This window comes from Vigna unguiculata, chromosome 10 (genome assembly GCF_004118075.2).
Source record: "Vigna unguiculata cultivar IT97K-499-35 chromosome 10, ASM411807v1, whole genome shotgun sequence".
NCBI lineage: Eukaryota > Viridiplantae > Streptophyta > Magnoliopsida > Fabales > Fabaceae > Vigna > Vigna unguiculata.
In genome coordinates this window covers 40603778-40620499 of record NC_040288.1, presented here as the reverse complement: position 1 = coordinate 40620499, position 16722 = coordinate 40603778, and the positions used below count along the sequence as shown (strand labels likewise).

Here is a 16722-nt window from a genome sequence, read left to right as displayed (position 1 = left end):
TGGGTGTAATATTGTTCCTGTTTAATCAATGATTTTGGAGTTTAAGTTTTAGACATATAGCTGCATTACATATTTGGAGAGACTAAACATTACTGCCTATAATGATACTATAGAGTAGAAGTGTCTAATGTGGAAATACCTGCATTCTATAAAAGGGAAAATAAAAGGCTTACTTTGCTAATAAAGACCACTCTTTCTATAGGGTGAAATATAATTTTAGTCTCTAATCTTGATCACAAAATTTGAAATTCGTCACTGTCTCAAACTTAATACATTTTGGTCTTCAAACTTTAAAAATAAATAGATATAGTTATCATAACCCAGCTACATTAAATTTATTTACATGTCAAATACGTTTTAGGATGTCATTTCAGTTGTTTGCACCGTTTTGACACATTTCAACTCAAATGTCATCTTAAAACAGCATTCAACAAGCCTAAAAAAATTATGTCATTGGCTTAAAATGACTATACCTATTCACTTTTAAAATTTAAAAATCAAAATGTATCAAAGGTTAACAGAAAGACGAATTCTAATTTCACATGCCGGAACTAAAATCATACTTAACCCATAATTAAATTCATCCAACTTTGTGCTGCTCATGTATGGCCAATTACAAGCAAGGTAGAAACTAGGTCCTATTAGCTTGGCAAAAAGGCCATGAAAATAAAACGATGCACAAGTTCAGATAAGAAGAAGAATTAAGTTCATCTAAGAAGAAGAATTAAGTTCAGCTAAGAAGAAGAAAGAACAAGAAACTATGTTCAAGTCCAAATGTGAAATGAAATTATTCCGGCAACAGAATCAACATCAGTACTGAAATCATGTTGCTAATCAGCATTTTTATTGATTAAACAATTTCTTAAGTTTCAGAACAAAACTTATTATATAGAAAATAAACAAATCCAGAAGGGACTTATTATATTGACAGAAAACAAAAATGAATTGAGTGACCAAAATTCTAGGCCATTAAGTTATATACTATAAACAATATGATGTCCAGAGCTTTTGGCCAGACAAACACTCAGATGGAGAAGCCATATTGGTTATTCAACTCAACTCTATTTAACGAACTGATGCACAAATGGACTGTTGGTTGTACAATTCTGTGACTCCATTTGTGATCTTCTGCCTGTTTTTCCTCCTCTTTGAGACAACTATGAACCCTTCATCACCATTCTTTTTTTCACTAACACCTAATGTCTCTTGCTCATCACTATCACTGGAATGAGGCACTGCCTTACTCTTTTCTTCATTTCCATACATAATGTTTATGACAGCACTGTCTTTAGCTACTTCATCATCACAATTTTCAAACTTCCCAACTTTTCCTTCACTGTTGTTAGATTCATCCACAGAATCAATATTTTCCTTGACAGATTTCACTAAAAAACTGAGCAATATCTGCCTTGCTATCTCGGACTTCTCGGATTCAGAAATACTGTTTTTTGTGGGACTTGCCTTGATTTCAGCAAAATTTTCATTTTTTTCTGCCATGTCATCAGAAACATTTGAATTAGAATCATTGGTTTCTATCTGAGAAGCACTTCTGGGAACAAACTCAGGCGCATGAGGATTCATTATTCTTGGAGATCCAAATCCGGTTCTTTCTCCGGTAGGTGTTTGGCTTTTACTAAAACCATGTTTCATGCGGAAAGTATAGTTGGTTCTGTAATATAGAGGTGATCTAGGTCCACAAGGGACCCTGGCAACAGCAGGGGGAAACACTGGCTCCACATGCATGCCTTGACTAACATCTGTATCATACACGCTAGTGAAGGAACCTGAATTTAAATGGTGAGACATGGACAACATTCCTGGATTGAAAGGTTTGGCCGCAGCTGAAAGCTTACTGCCATTTGTTTCTGTAGGTTTTTCCTGATCAGAAGAAGCAAGGGAAACCTTCTCAGCTTCCAATGCAGAATTTTCTTGTTGAGGTTCAATTTCTTGAGTTTCCTCTGTTTCATCATGCTCAGAAACTGCATTAACTATGGAACTTCGGCACGTACCTTCGTTGGTTGATGTCACAGGTAGACTGCTGCATGTCTCATCTTCAGCATTAATCTTCTCCATCTCAGCCTTTTCCAACAGTGGCTTTAAAACTGTACCTGGTGGAGCCAGAGCTACTTCTTTGTAAGATATAGACTTTGAAGCCAAGGAACTTAGAGATGCTGGAGATGAAATTTTTGACACAGAATTTTTTGTTGGATAATTAACAGAATCCTCGGTCAAAGCGATGTTTCGAGCTTTTGGTTGTCTAGACGGAGATGACATGTCTGAAATTGCTCTAGGAACTCCTCTTTGTGGTGGTGAAGTAATCTCATTCCTAGAACTGCTTTCCCTGTAAATGTAATTATTAGAACCATTGATGCTGAGCTTTGATAGAAGAGGTCGCTTTTTGTGGCCGAACTTGCGGTTAGCAGCATTTCCTGATCGCCCTTTTGAATTTGCTTCTTGCCAACCCTCATCTGAGGATGCCTCATAAACAACTTCACTTGTCACTGGCCTGTAACTTGTGAAATCACCATTTTCTTTTGGTATTTGAGAATCACGTGTGTCATTGGTTTCTTCTATATTCTCTTCTACCATGCTTGGAGCATCTCTTGAGTCATAAAAAACAATGCTCTCCTCAGCTACTGCATCTTCAGGTTCTTGACTGTTATCACTTGCTGGGAGCAACTGGGAAATAAAAGCGATATGTGAAATATAAAATATGGTAAATGTTCTAAAATGTTGTCAAAAGTACTTCTAATTTGAAATTAGACTATTCTAGCACTTCCCCTAAAACTATAAGCTAACTCCAAAAAAATGTAATATGTTGCATGCCGTTCAAACTTGACTTTAATAAAGGATAAAACTTCCAAAATCTTTGGAATATAGTCTTCCCTTAAGGGCAGTACTTGATGAAAGGCACGTGGTCAATGGAACCGGAACTCAAGGTATTTAATCAAGAGAAAAATCATAAGTTACCATATAGCATATCAAGAGAGGCATTGGTCACAAGCAAGCCATCATCTAGAAAAAATTTTACCCACCTTTGCACGCCTCTGTTTTCTCTGTGCATCATTTCTTTTCGGATCAGGACTGATAAAATCCAAGAGATCTGACACACTGCAAGAAAAGGCTTAAATAAATATGTATGTGTACCTTGAAATATAACCTGTTTAAAACACGGTAAATGGGGATACCATGTTAGTACCTAAGGTGACCTTTACTTGCAATGGATGCATCAGGCTTTGGAGTTCCATTTTTAGCTGCTTCCTGCTGCTCTATGGCTTTTGATTCAAAATACTCAAGCCATGCCGCAGCATCCTGCATTGGGGATTTGTTTAAAGAAAATTGTTAAGATTAGAAAAAACCAACTATCAAACCCCATAATTTGTTAATCCTTAGTTCAATCCTAGATAGGTACTCTTTCGCTTATACTAGTAATACCATCAGAAAAGGAAAATACCTGTGTACGAAGGTCTTCTGATCCAAGCTTTGCTTGAAGTATCTTTAGTGTAGTTTGCTCATGTTGCACACTCAGAGAAAATGCATCCATCAATGAAAGAGCTATAGCTATGGCGTGGTAGCTAGCAGCAGTCTATAACATGAAAAATTCTGTATAAAACACTTCCATCTATAGGGGAAGGGAGAAAAAGGAGGGATGGAAAGAGAGAGAGAGACCTGTATATGATCTGCTCCTAACAATCTTTTGTTGCATTTAAGAGCTTCATGCAAGTATCTCAGTGCCACATGAACATTTCCCATGCCCTCTTCCATCATAGCCACATTTATATATGTTGCAGCTGTGTTTGGATGAGACAGCCCACATGTAAAGTGAAGAAGGAATAGAGCACGATTAACATACCTGTGAAAAGGGACATGATTAAATAGTAATTTCAGAATATCAAGCAGAAAAATATAAGCATCCAAGGAACTCAATAAAGTTTAACTTACTTCAGAGCCAGCTCAATGTGTTGCAAACGATAATAGAAAACAGAAAGATCCCCGTAGCTTTTCATAGTGTCAGGGTGGTCAAGACCAAGCTCCCTCTCATTTATATCCAAGGCCTTTTGCTGATAAATGGTGGCCTAAATAAAGAATAATAAAAGTTGATATTTGTTCCAAATCTTTTACCAATCACTACATAAAGAGTTAAAGATACTACACAGGTCCTCACTAAAATGTGTTGATTCACTATCATATTTAGGTTCAGAAAGTCTTTAACATGCTTTCCCCTTTTCTCTTGCTTTCATCTCTTTCCCCTAGTAGCTTAGGACAAAAGAAACAATATTTTCTCCGACTATCTTAGCTTAAACTATGTATCAAGAAAAATTTCAGATAAAAATTTCAGATTTCTACTATAGCTTAGACAAAACTGAATTATTGTTACCTGGTTAAAATCTCCTGTGTGGTAGAGAACCACAGCTAGAAGACTATATGCACTTGCAGTATTTCGATGATAGGGTCCACAAACAACCATCATTTTAGCCAATGCCTGCAATATGATAGTATTGTCAAAACACCGCCATATTTATAACTAGTAAACTTTAAAAAGGATGTATTATCCAGACACCGAAGAAAGTGATTTGTACCTTTGTTCCATAATTTACAGCATCCTCAAGCTTTCCTTTATCAAGAGCAATTTTTGAAGCCTCCAACAAATTGCGTCCATCAATTGAGGAGCACCCTACATGCTGTAAAAAATGATCTTCTGTGTAAATGGTTCAATAAATTATACATTTACACATAACATAGATCTAGAGACTGTTACATAAACATGACCTCACCTTGCAAACAGGAACCAAGCTGATAATATCATTTTTCCCAAAGGGCTTACTAGACTCCATGTCATAATCTCTGGGGAATAATTCCAATCCAACCTGAAAACAAAAACAAGGGTAATTAATAAAAACTTCTTGTATGACAAATAGAATAAGACGACAAAATGCCAATACCTTGTGACATAGCCCTCTGAGAATTGACAGCTTCCTCAAATGTTGAAATTCATCATTCAGTGTCCACCCAAATCTTTTGGACAAAAACGTTCGAAGCCATTGAATTTTGAGATTATGATCATCATTCAAACTTTGATCATTATCTTCTGTTCGACTCCCACCAAGTAAGAAATTTAGTGTTGATGCAATGGCTGCAGATAGATCAGCTACATTGTCAACAGAGGCAATAACTGCTTTAAGTTGGTGCTTGAAAGCTCGAGTAATCATCTCATGAATACAAAGGGATTGTATGTGAGGAAGATTCTCAGCAAGTTTAACCTGATTCACACATGAAATTAGAACCAAAAAAAGCAAACCATATAATATAACCAAAACTACTTAAACCAGAAAGGTATATCTAGATTACAATAGCAGCTATCAAGCAGTAGAATAGTGGTAATATTTGAACACTGTTCAAAAAAAGGCTCTGGAGATTGGAAGAACATTACACATACTACATCCAGAAAATTAATCCTCAGCTAGCCAATATCTACAGGAAGCTTAGAAATAGAGAAAAGTATTCTCACCACTTGACCCAAAGATCGCATCTTTAAGCCTCTTAAATGCATAAAGTCAGTCAGTGTTCGCCCATCCACAGGAGAAAGTTCAAGTGATCCAAAGTCCATAGCCTAAAAAATTGATAAATTACGTTCTTAATTATTGACTACAACCTTTGTGTTATTTAAACAAATGTAAAGTTCTTTGAAAAATGTAATGTTACCAGCTTTGGCAAGGCAACTTCATCATAAAACTTGTGTGCCATGCTGATTAGCTCATCCACTGACTGTTGCAAGAAGAAACAAATTGAAATGATTAATACACTTACATGTACAAGAAAGATAATGAAAGATTCATTATCATAAAAATAGCAGCATAAATAATACCAAAAACAAACTAAATACAGACAAAGTAATAAAATTGGAAAATGACAGTCACAAAAGATGTAAGAAAAGTACTAGAAAATTTTCAAAAAAGAAATGTAGATCGCATTCCAGAGGTGATGTTGGTGTCTAACATTTAATGAACTTAATTTATTCAAAAAATATACCATTAAATACTCTTAAAAGACCTCTACTAAGCATTCAATTTTCAATAACCACTTTCACAACAGATTATTCAAAATTCTCCCCCTTAATATGTTGTTCTTAAACTTATAAAACTTCTCAAATTTGTGAAACTCTTATACAGACAAAACCTTCATGAAAGTATCAACAAGTTGATCATTAAAGTTGCAAATAGAAAAAGCAAAAAAAAGTATCAACATGAGAATACACCAAAATGAAGCACACAAACTTCAAAATACGTCACAAACCTTCGTGTGAAGACCAGTTCCAGATTCTTTGAGTCGCAAAAATGTTTCTTTAGAAAGTAGTTTCTCTAATTCATTTGAGTTACTCAAGTCATCACTGTTCGGCTCAACTTTATCAGCATTGTCATTCACATCTCCGGGTCTAGAATCATTTTGCTCTATAGAATCTGCACCGTCTACATTATTTGATTTCTTCTCTCTTTTCTTCAAAAATTTAAATTGCTTTCCAAGACCTTTAACAGCTTGCTCAACGTCATTTCCATCTTCTTTGTTTTTGGAACTGTTATCAGTTGAAGTTTCCTGTTTTTGCAAATGCTGCATCCAACAGGAACCAAGTTCCCATCTAATAGACCTTTCTGAAACACTTGGCTCCTCCTTTATTTTCTCTATGCCTTCTTGAATAACCTTTCGAACAAGGCTTTTAGTAGCATCTTCGTCATCCGAAATTGATGGGGATGATACATTCACTTCTAATGAATCAGATCCAGACTTGTGAAGCAGTAGCCTCAAACTGCATAGATCACAAAAATGTGTCACTTTGTCAGACATCATCCTAAATTTGTTATTATGATCAATCTCTATGGGTGACAATGCTTGCATTGAAATGGGTCTAATTAACCAATAGAGAAAGATAACACAAATGTTGCCTGACATAATATGCAACTTAAAAGTGCTACCATTTCCAGACCATCCATCCACAGTTAACATTTGCATAAAAGTTTATTGTTCAAAACCTGTTGATGTTGAGAGCATTTGCCCCACCATCTGGCTGATCGTCTATCTCAATGTCTCGAACTTTGGGCTTCCTCATGTTCACATTACCCACAACCTTTACTGTTGCAGTATATCCACAGTGGTGTACAACAACGACAGTCAAGGAAGAAGTATCCTGTACTCAACAAAGAGCAAATAAAAAAATGAACAATCACAATTCATCTATACCCTTGAGGGACAGGTTATTGACACTTACATGAACAATTACACTTTCATCAGCTGTCAATCCTTTGATTAAATTCTTCTGAACATCCTCCTTTTGCACGATGGATTCAACTTGCAAAGAATCATGCTTTTTATTTCCATCCTGGATGTCACGTTTGACTGTAATGGACAAGTCTCCCATTTGATCTTCATGCAGAACAGCACCCGGAGAAGAATTCAATTCATTCTTCATGTTTTTGTTGGATTCCATGATGTGCTGGATAGCTGCAACAGCCTTAAATATTGAGGTATCAACAAATTGATTGTGAAGAAGAAATGCTTTTCTATCCCTGACTACTCTCTCCTCCTCAGTTTTGCAAGGAAGAGAAGCCAATATTGCAAAATCCGTTGCCCACGGTCTAAGATCGAATTCGCCATTTCTTCCTTGGCCACCACCATTACCACCCCAGTTTTCATCCTCCGCGGGTAATGAAGGAAAGCTTGAAGGAGACTCGGCTACAGATGGAGGGACAAGCCATGTATTTGCTCGGAATCCATATGGAAGATTTCCAAACTGAAGAAACATGCTGTTAGAGAAAGATGTTTTCAAAAGAAAGGCAAATAATAATCAGTTTCATTAATTTGATGAAAAGTGTACCTTATTACGTTCCAAAAAGGCTTTCATCAACGATTCATATGCCTACATTCATCAAGTCATTTGTTAGAAAGCTAGTTAAAACATCAAACTCCCTGAAGAAAAATCAGATTCTTATATCTATTTTTCTGATATCTTCACATGAAAGATATGTAAATAAAAGCACAAAATATGAACAACTTCAGTAGATAGAGTTTATAGCCATTTATATATTATAGAATGAGTTAAGAACCTAAAAGGGGAAGCAAAGAAGTTGGGAATAAGAAGAAAGAGAAACATACATTAGCAAAGGCTCGGCTGAGCTGTTGCAGAAGATCAACCAAGGTGTGGCTGTGCAGAGACTGCTTCCCCACAGTGTAAAACCCTTTCTCTGAAACAACTACTTCTATTACCTTCCCATTGCATATTTTAACCTTCATTCACGCACCAACAACATTTTCTCACGTCAGATACACATAACATAATGCAACATGCATCAGTAACAAAGGAAAAGGCCAAAACCTGAAGCTGAAAGTAATCCCCTTTGCGCCTATCATCTTCATCCTTCACTTCACATCTCTTCAATTCTGCAAAACCCAAAAAAAAAAAATGTTTTTCCATTAAATTGTTGTTAAGCTTGTGATTTTCCCATGAGTTTGTTCAACAGAAATGAAAGTGAAGAGAAAGAGGTACCCACGTAAAATGGGGGGAGAGAGGTGAGACAAGGAGAAGAACTCGTAGAAATCTGAGAGCTTCGGCGTCGGGTGAATGGCCTTCATCCCCACATTGTCGGAGATCGCCGACGGTGGCGCCTCCGACGATGGTGACCCGACCCGGGATTCCCCATTCGGTGTTTCAGGTGGGCTCAAACTCGTCTTGTTCTGGTGTTGGGCCTTCCCGTTTTTCTTGGGCCTCGATTCTGGGCTTGGTAAACTCCTTTTGGGCCTACCGAACCTTGTTGTGCATGCCACAATATCCAAGACCCTCCGCACGTGCGCAACTGCTTGGGCCTCCTCTGTGTAATCCTCTGACACAGTGACACAAACAAATAAATATATAAATAATAAATAAGTTTAAATAATCATTTACAGTGATTTTCTTATTATTAAAAACTCACTACAAAAACTACGACATTATTATTTTTTCATTCATTACGACTTCAGAGTTTCTTAGAAATGGAAAAACCTTTTATATTTTAAAACCTTTATTTTGTAATGATAGAGAATAAAACTTAGAATGAAAAGCGTTTATATAAGAACTAAAACATATTTACTTAAAATATAAGGATTAAAAAAATAGCGTAATGATTAAATAAATAATTAATCAAAGAATTTCATTCTGCAAGTATAAATAATTGAAATGAACAGTGACACGTGAAATCACACCGGTGAGTTTCGTGACACTGATATTTTGAGAGAGAATAAAATAAACATGCGGCAAAACAAAACACATGATTTTCACATGATTATTTTTAATTATTGTACAATCATTTCACCCCATAATTAATTACTGGTTATTCTTAACTTAAAAAAAATCTGTTATGGATGCATAAATAATTTTTCAATAATACTTGAATTTTGAATTATTTGAAAAGATCGAAAAAGGGGCGTACAGAAAACGTTAGTATCACATGTTGGTTTCAACATAGCTTTAAAAATTTAATTGTTCTTTTTAATTTTCTCTTATATTTATAAAAAAGAAAAATACAATTATTTTGGTATATATTAAATTCCAACACGAAGCTATTATGAGATGGCGATGGTGTAGGAAAAGTGGGGTTTGGTTTTCCACCGAAATGCAACTTGAATAAATGGCAACAACAATATTGGGCGAAGCATTAACGTGTATCACACAAAAAATAGATTTTCACTCTTGTGAAAAGGACAACAAAGTATTTTTCAAATACCAAAATAAGTGAATAGATTTTTTCTTTCTTTGTATGCATTGCTTTAAAGAAACACCATAAATATAAATAACCATTTTGAAAATAAAAATTAAAAATAAAACCACATTGGAAGGTTTTTCACTTACTCCTAGATGATTTATTAATTTTTCAATAAAGGGCACACTTAAAAATTAGTACATTTGAACATTAAAAACCACTATTTTTTTTTTCAAATAGTTGGAGCCCACAAAAAATATTCCATTATTTGTTGTAAACTACTATGTTTTAAGAAGTATTAAAAGATGTTGTATTCTATAGAGCAATGTCTCCTCTAATGTTAGGTGAAATTCCTCCACATGTAACTAAGCCAAATAGGAGATGAAAAAAACTAAGTATCTAAAGGAAAATAAAACAATTTCTCTTTATAGAACCCAATATAAAGAAAAAAAAAATTAAAGCAATGAGATTTATAAAGCACAAAATCTTTATAAAAACCAATGTAATAAGTTTTTTCAAACAAGAACTTTTGACATTAGTGTACATTCAAACTTTGAACAAAGACTTTAACATTAAAATACAAGAAGTTTAACATAACAAGAGCATGATGTTATTACCATTTAAAATATCTTTGTGTCACAATATTTGAAAAGAAAAAAAAAATCTTGTTAATCACGAGATTCTCTATGTTTCGGATATTGTCCTCGTAAAATATAATAAAATACAATATAGTAGACAATGTTTTAAAAGATATTATTTTTTTTATATTTTAATATTAATATATTTTGGAAACTCTGATAGTAGAAGATAACATAAATAAACAATAAAAAATTCTGACCGGTTCATCCTTGCATGTAACTTCATTGGTAAAAAAAAAATGCCAAAAAAAAAAAAAAAATTAAAAGCATTGATTAAAAACTTAATGGCAAAACCAGTTCACAACTCCCAACTCAACACCATTATGGAAATTTGCAATTACCCCTTCAGCCATTCGATGAGTCTTAATTAAAAAATAAATGAAATTTCAGTGCAAATTCTGATTAAACTCATTACCCTCTTCTTAAAAAAGAAGAAAGTAGATTAAAGTGGTGAACAAAAATAGCCAGAAATGGTAGAGTAAACTAAATGCAGAAGCACATGAGACACAATTTGTAGTTGATAATGAATGGGAAACATGTTGTTGAGTACACCTACCTTCAACCATTCTCAGAAGACATGGCTTTAGGGTAACAATTTCCACTCTGTCATTTAATTTATGACCTTTACCCTAAGGAAGGAACAGAGTATATGTGTGAGACAAAAATAAATAAAGATTGAGAAGGGTTTTTCACACAGGAATATAAAATATTAACTCAATAAATAAATAAATAAATAATTTCAAAAATATTTAAATGCCAACCTCATGAGATAAAGAATAGTTTGTGAAATGGCATGTCTCCACCTTCACAGCCAATAGTTTCCTCACATCGAGTATCTTATCAGTCGAGATACCCTTTCGCAAATTTTCATCACACAAATCGTTAGCGAGATGTAAAACTCGTCAAATGACACACAACGAGAATCTAAATTCTCCAATAATACACAAAACCTTCAATGATACACAATTACAAAATGAAATTTTAAACCCTTCAATTGACACACAACTGATTCAGAATGTGAAATAATATACATACCTTCAAGAGAATTTGGGTATCATATGGAGTCACCACATTGATGTCAACAAGAGAAGGTGCTGCTGCTGCTGAAAATGAAAACACACAACAACAACAAACAGACATTGCAGAAAAGTTTTTCAGTTCCATTATCTACACCAATATATATATATACACACACTAATCTGGTGATGTTCACAAAAAACAACACCTTTCTCTTCCTTTTTCTTCTTCTCTGCTTTTGCTTTATTTGATTTCCCTTTTCCTGATCTTGGAGGCATTTTTTCTGCACACTGCCACACACACAAAAGGTAATTTTTTTTTTTTTGCATAGAAAGTTGAGAGCACTAGTTTGGAAAACTCATCAGCAATCCAAAACTTTGGGTGGTAAAAGGAGATTTTATACTAAAAAAGGTGTTATAAAGATTGATAAAGAAGAAGAAGAATGAAGAGTGTGGAGAAAAGAGTGTGAGAAGAAAGAAACATAAGTTTTGAAGAAGTGAGTGATATATTGTAATTTGGGTTGAAGAGGATAGGATAAGGGTGATGGAATTTTAACCTTTTGAGGATTTGAGAGCAATTGTAGCCTCTCCTTGTTGCTAATAACTTGATATCTTCTTTTTTTTTTTTTTTCTCTTTCTCTCTCTCTTTGTGTTTTTTGTGGAACCATGTGATGTGAATCTCAATGCAAATGTCTTATAACAAAGTTTGAGGTGGGCATGCACTTGAGCCCAGGCAAAAGACAAAATGGCCAGTGCAGACAAAACTGGCCGTTGATTGCCTGCCACGTGGCGCTCTGCCGTGTGGCGAGTTCATTTTGTTTTATCACATGTTTGCATCTTCAATTGATGCTCCTGTGCAGAGTCATCACACACCGTCCATCTCCCATCATGTAATCAACTTTTGACAGTGTGTGTATTATTGAACCTCATGCACCAACCTTGTCATCTTCTCATTGGTTGCTACCTATTGTATTCACTATTTAGTCCATCACTTGCAATTTTAAATCATTTTTTTTTCTTTATCTCTATGGCAGGGAAAAATATGGCTGCAATTTGCAAATACTAAAAGAGTTACTTTCTGTTTATTTTGATCTTACATGCTAATGAATTATTTTACAAAGAAAATAACAGATTAATATATAAAAACTTGGAAAATCACTTTTCTTTTATGTTGAAACATGTCAATATATACTTGTAAACAAATGTATTTATTTTGTGCAATAAAAATCAAAGTAGTTCACAAATATTTTGTCAAAATCAAGAAAATTCAATGTAGTTCGTAGTTGTCAAAATCAAGAAAATTCAATGTAGTTCGTAGTTCCTATGGGCTTAAAACTACTAATTAAAAAGTATTGAGTGTTTTTTATTAATCATTTATAAAATGCATCAATTTTTACAGTATGTTTAATAATAAATATTATTTTTTTTACTCTTGTTCAACATTTGTAGAACTGAAAATATTTCATTGTCTTGATTATGTTGTTTAAGATCATGGATTAAATATTAAGAAGGATTTACATTAATATTACTTTTGCAATAAATTATTTGCATTTATTATTATTATTATTACTCTAAGATAATTTATAATATTTATATCCATATATATTAATTATATAACAAAGATACTTCTTATTATATGAAAGAAACAAATTTGAATTCTATGCTGATTTTTTACGTGTTGTTTTTTTTTTACTGTATTTTCATAATACACTGACTACTATTAATTTTAACGTTTTAAAATATATTAAAAGATATTTAAAATATCAATACAATCTATTTTTAATACCCAACAGATAATAATATAAAAAATCAATAAAAAAATTTGTACTCAAAAAAATCATCTGATGTATGCTTTCAATGACTACAAATATTCTGCATAATATAATTAATACTCATTAATTTTCATTAACTCCGTTCCTTGGTAAAAAGCATGTCAAACTAATAAAGTAAGCACAAGCTTCAAAAATGTTGGTGCATGAAAATGATGTAACTTTGGGTCATTAAGTTGATCAATCTTTTCAAACGTGATTACCTAGGCTAAGAGTAATTACACTCCATTTGACTTAATGATAACCGTCCAAATTTAAAATTGAAAAAAAAAAACGACAAAATATTATACAAAACGTGGTCCCTTCAAATATATAAACACGATATGAACAATTAAATAAATAGTTGCGAATTGATTTCAACGACTAGAGTTTATCTAAATATATATATTTGAATAATTATTGGAGTCAAAATAATTGACAAAATATAAAGTAAACTTCTTCGAGGAATCGAATATTTGTAGATACCATTCTGCAATGCAAATATGTACAATCCAATGGATTGGTTAGCAATTTTTTAAATAAAACCTTGATTATTTTGTTTTGACTTTTATAATTACTGTCAATAATATTTTGTTAGTGATTTAGGTTGTATAAAAAAAAAAAATCGTACAAGTGTTACTCTTTCGTGTTGGATTAGATTTTAAATTTGTAGAAGGTTTAATACATTTTATTGTCTTAACAATTATTTAATGTTTATCTTTTACTTGATTTATTCATACTGATATCTGTTAAAGCAAAGACGTGATCATTAGATAATCTTAACATTTTTCTTTGGAGACGATGGTTTGATAAAATAATATATTAATATAATAAAATCACTACTAACTCTTTTAATAAATATTAATATTACCTCGAGTTAAAAATAATTAAAATAAAACATATGACAAATATTACGACTAAAAGGTTATTAAGATTTACTAAATCAAATTAAAATATATAGATATGTTTTTATTTAAATCAATTTTACAAAATCCATTTATAAGATGGAAGTATTCGTATATATTATGATAATATATTGATTATATTATATATTGATTTTATAAATTTATATTTATAGCTTTTTTAAAATATTTAACGTCACTTTAAACATACAATAATAATATTTTAATTACGTTTTGAAAAAAATTAAATTGAAAAAAATATTCGAATTTTTCACATAACGTTTTTAATCATAGTATATACATTTTTTTACTTACACAACAAAAAAATAGTTATGGTGTATTTATGTTTGTAACGGTAATGTGTGTGATTTTATTTAAGAAAGGAGGCTTGCATTTCTCCGTTCAATTCAATATTTAATAACGGCAGTTGAAATATTATTATTATTATTATTATTTTAAAATAGTATTTATTTTAAATAAAAAAATAAGTATAAAGATATAGTTAAAAAGTTATTATTTATTTTTAATTTTTAATTATGCACTACTGCTTAATATTAAAATTGTAGAAATTGATTTAATCATCAAAATTATACATAAATAGCATTAAGCTAAACATTTATTAATTAATTATCAAAATTGATATTAAAGAGCATTAATAATAAAATTAAATAATGAATTAGTATTCAATATTAAAATTATACAATTTAATAATTTATTAAATATATAATTAAGAACATTAAGTTAACTTTCGTCCCACTACTATCATTAAATTGTGGTATAAACATTATTAAGGTAAGTAATTCAATTCTAAATTTATGTTATGTTTAATTAAAATGTAATCATTAATAAGTTTAAGTCTCATTTACCAATAAAGGATACCAATCTATAAGTTAGAATAATGTGCATGCTCTATTGAAATTTCGATCTAGGAAAAAAATTAAATTTCTTTTATTATTATTATTATTTAATATTTAACTAAAACAATTAAGAAATAAACTAATTATACGGAATAATTGATTATTTATTTTCTATTTTTAAACTTGTTTTATAACATTAATATTAGTTATTAAACATATATATAAATAGCATTAATTTTAACAATTTATTTTTTTCATTAATTACAGATAACGTATTTAATTTAATTTAATTTCATCCTACCACTATTATAAATAATATTACAATTCGATTATTTCAAAATTTATCAATTTAAACGATACATGATTTTCCAATGACTAAGATTAAAATTCTAACAAATGGTATTAGTATTGAATAATAATATAAACAAAAAAGTTAATGTCAAAGTGATTTGTAGAATCAAAAAATAATCTTTTAATATAATAGCCCACTTATTTGGCACACTATTTTTACATAATTTTTCTCCCTTTTTTACCCCTAAAAACCTTTCATTGGATTCATTGATCAGTTCCTTTTCAATTATGTCTTTTGATGAATACTTTGGCTCCTTCACATATAAAAATTAATACATATACATGTATACATGTTGTGAATGTTTTCACACTATTTATAAATATATTTTAAAATATTAAAATTATTATACATCAGTATATTTTAAGAGCACAACAAAAATGATAATATTAATAATTTAATAGAATAGTTAAAAAGTAACAAAAAAAAAGTGAAATAGAATTGTTTGATTGCAATGTTTCATAGTCTTTTTCCTAAGCTATGGTGCCATGCCACTTTATTTTCATTAAACTCTTGTCTCATTGTGTTTGCAACAACCAATTCATGATTTCTCATTCTTAATTAGAAAAAGAAATGCAGCATTAATGACTACATTTTAATATATCATTTGACTTCAACCTTTATAAATCTTTTTAAGATTAAATATATTTTTTTTTCTAAATTATTATAAAAATATATACTATTATGTTAACAAGTAAATTTAGTTTTAACTTAACTTTTTAAAACCTAACTATTTGTTGTATTTATATATTATAATATTTTTTTTCTCATGTCTTGATATAGATTTTTAATGAAAAAAATATACTTTAGAAAGCTAAAAATTGTAGTTGTAGTCTATAAAAGAAAAAACCTAATAAATAGTGAAAGTTTGTAGGATTGAACATAGTGGATAGTTGGCACTTAACATGACACCAAACTCTGTACCTCATTTCACAAAATCATTCATTGGCACCACATTTTGGTTCGCCAACTTTCATAAAATCCTTCGCTGCCAACACATTTTTTAATCAACAATACCATAATCATTTTAATTAAAATTCACTTTCAAATTTAAGTGCAAAGCCATATTTTTAAATTATTTACTATATAACTATTTGTAAAATGCCTAGTGTTTAAAGAACAAAAAAATGCTTTTGGTTCGGTCTTAAATTAAAATAGTGAAGAAATAAACTTAATTTTGAAAGTCACGTCCTTACTCATCAGAGACAAAACTAATTTATAATAACAAGGTACAAATTTTATTTTGTTGATTTTGTAAGTTTAAGTTAAATTTAAAGTTGATTTCTTAATATAATCAAAATCAAGAATTTAAGATCATTATAGTAAATTTTGTTGTTTAATAAGTTTATTATTTCACTCGTTATAAGGTCGTTTCATTATTTATAACATCGCTCTTTGAATCACTATTAATATCTAGTTTCACATTA

The 16722-nt window shown here is 31.2% G+C and overlaps 1 protein-coding gene across 3 annotated transcripts; it reads right to left on the bottom strand.

The window, feature by feature from the left end:
- Positions 1-814: 814 nt before the first annotated feature.
- LOC114167138 (protein TSS) lies at positions 815-12033 on the bottom strand. Of its 3 annotated transcripts, none has more exons than XM_028052113.1 (24): positions 11937-12033; positions 11589-11670; positions 11399-11466; positions 11125-11217; positions 10920-10992; positions 8541-8870; positions 8366-8430; positions 8146-8277; positions 7868-7909; positions 7262-7783; positions 7026-7180; positions 6295-6802; positions 5704-5766; positions 5510-5611; positions 4944-5261; positions 4776-4868; positions 4581-4682; positions 4379-4483; positions 3943-4076; positions 3670-3853; positions 3455-3586; positions 3200-3312; positions 3036-3111; positions 815-2679 (listed from the first exon to the last, which is right to left on the bottom strand). In XM_028052113.1, exons 2-24 carry the CDS (start codon positions 11656-11658, stop codon positions 1066-1068), a joined length of 5094 nt encoding a protein of 1697 aa, XP_027907914.1. In that variant the 5' UTR covers positions 11659-11670; positions 11937-12033; the 3' UTR covers positions 815-1065. The 3 variants fall into 3 exon arrangements, with proteins under 3 accessions (XP_027907914.1, XP_027907915.1, XP_027907913.1); XM_028052114.1 differs by having other exon boundaries at positions 11399-11463; XM_028052112.1 differs by lacking the exon at positions 11937-12033 and having other exon boundaries at positions 11399-11463; positions 11589-11916.
- Between the last annotated feature and the right edge of the window lie 4689 nt (positions 12034-16722).

Excerpts from the sequence above, each read along its gene's own strand:
- LOC114167138 (XM_028052112.1), bottom strand. The coding sequence starts at position 11,709 with ATGCAAAAAAAAAAAAATTACCTTTTGTGTGTGTGGCAGTGTGCAGAA. Across the intron at positions 8,431-8,540 it reads CCTCTCTCCCCCCATTTTAC|AATTGAAGAGATGTGAAGTG; the intron begins GTGGGTACCTCT and ends TGGGTTTTGCAG. Across the intron at positions 6,803-7,025 it reads AATGCTCTCAACATCAACAG|TTTGAGGCTACTGCTTCACA; the intron begins GTTTTGAACAAT and ends TGATCTATGCAG.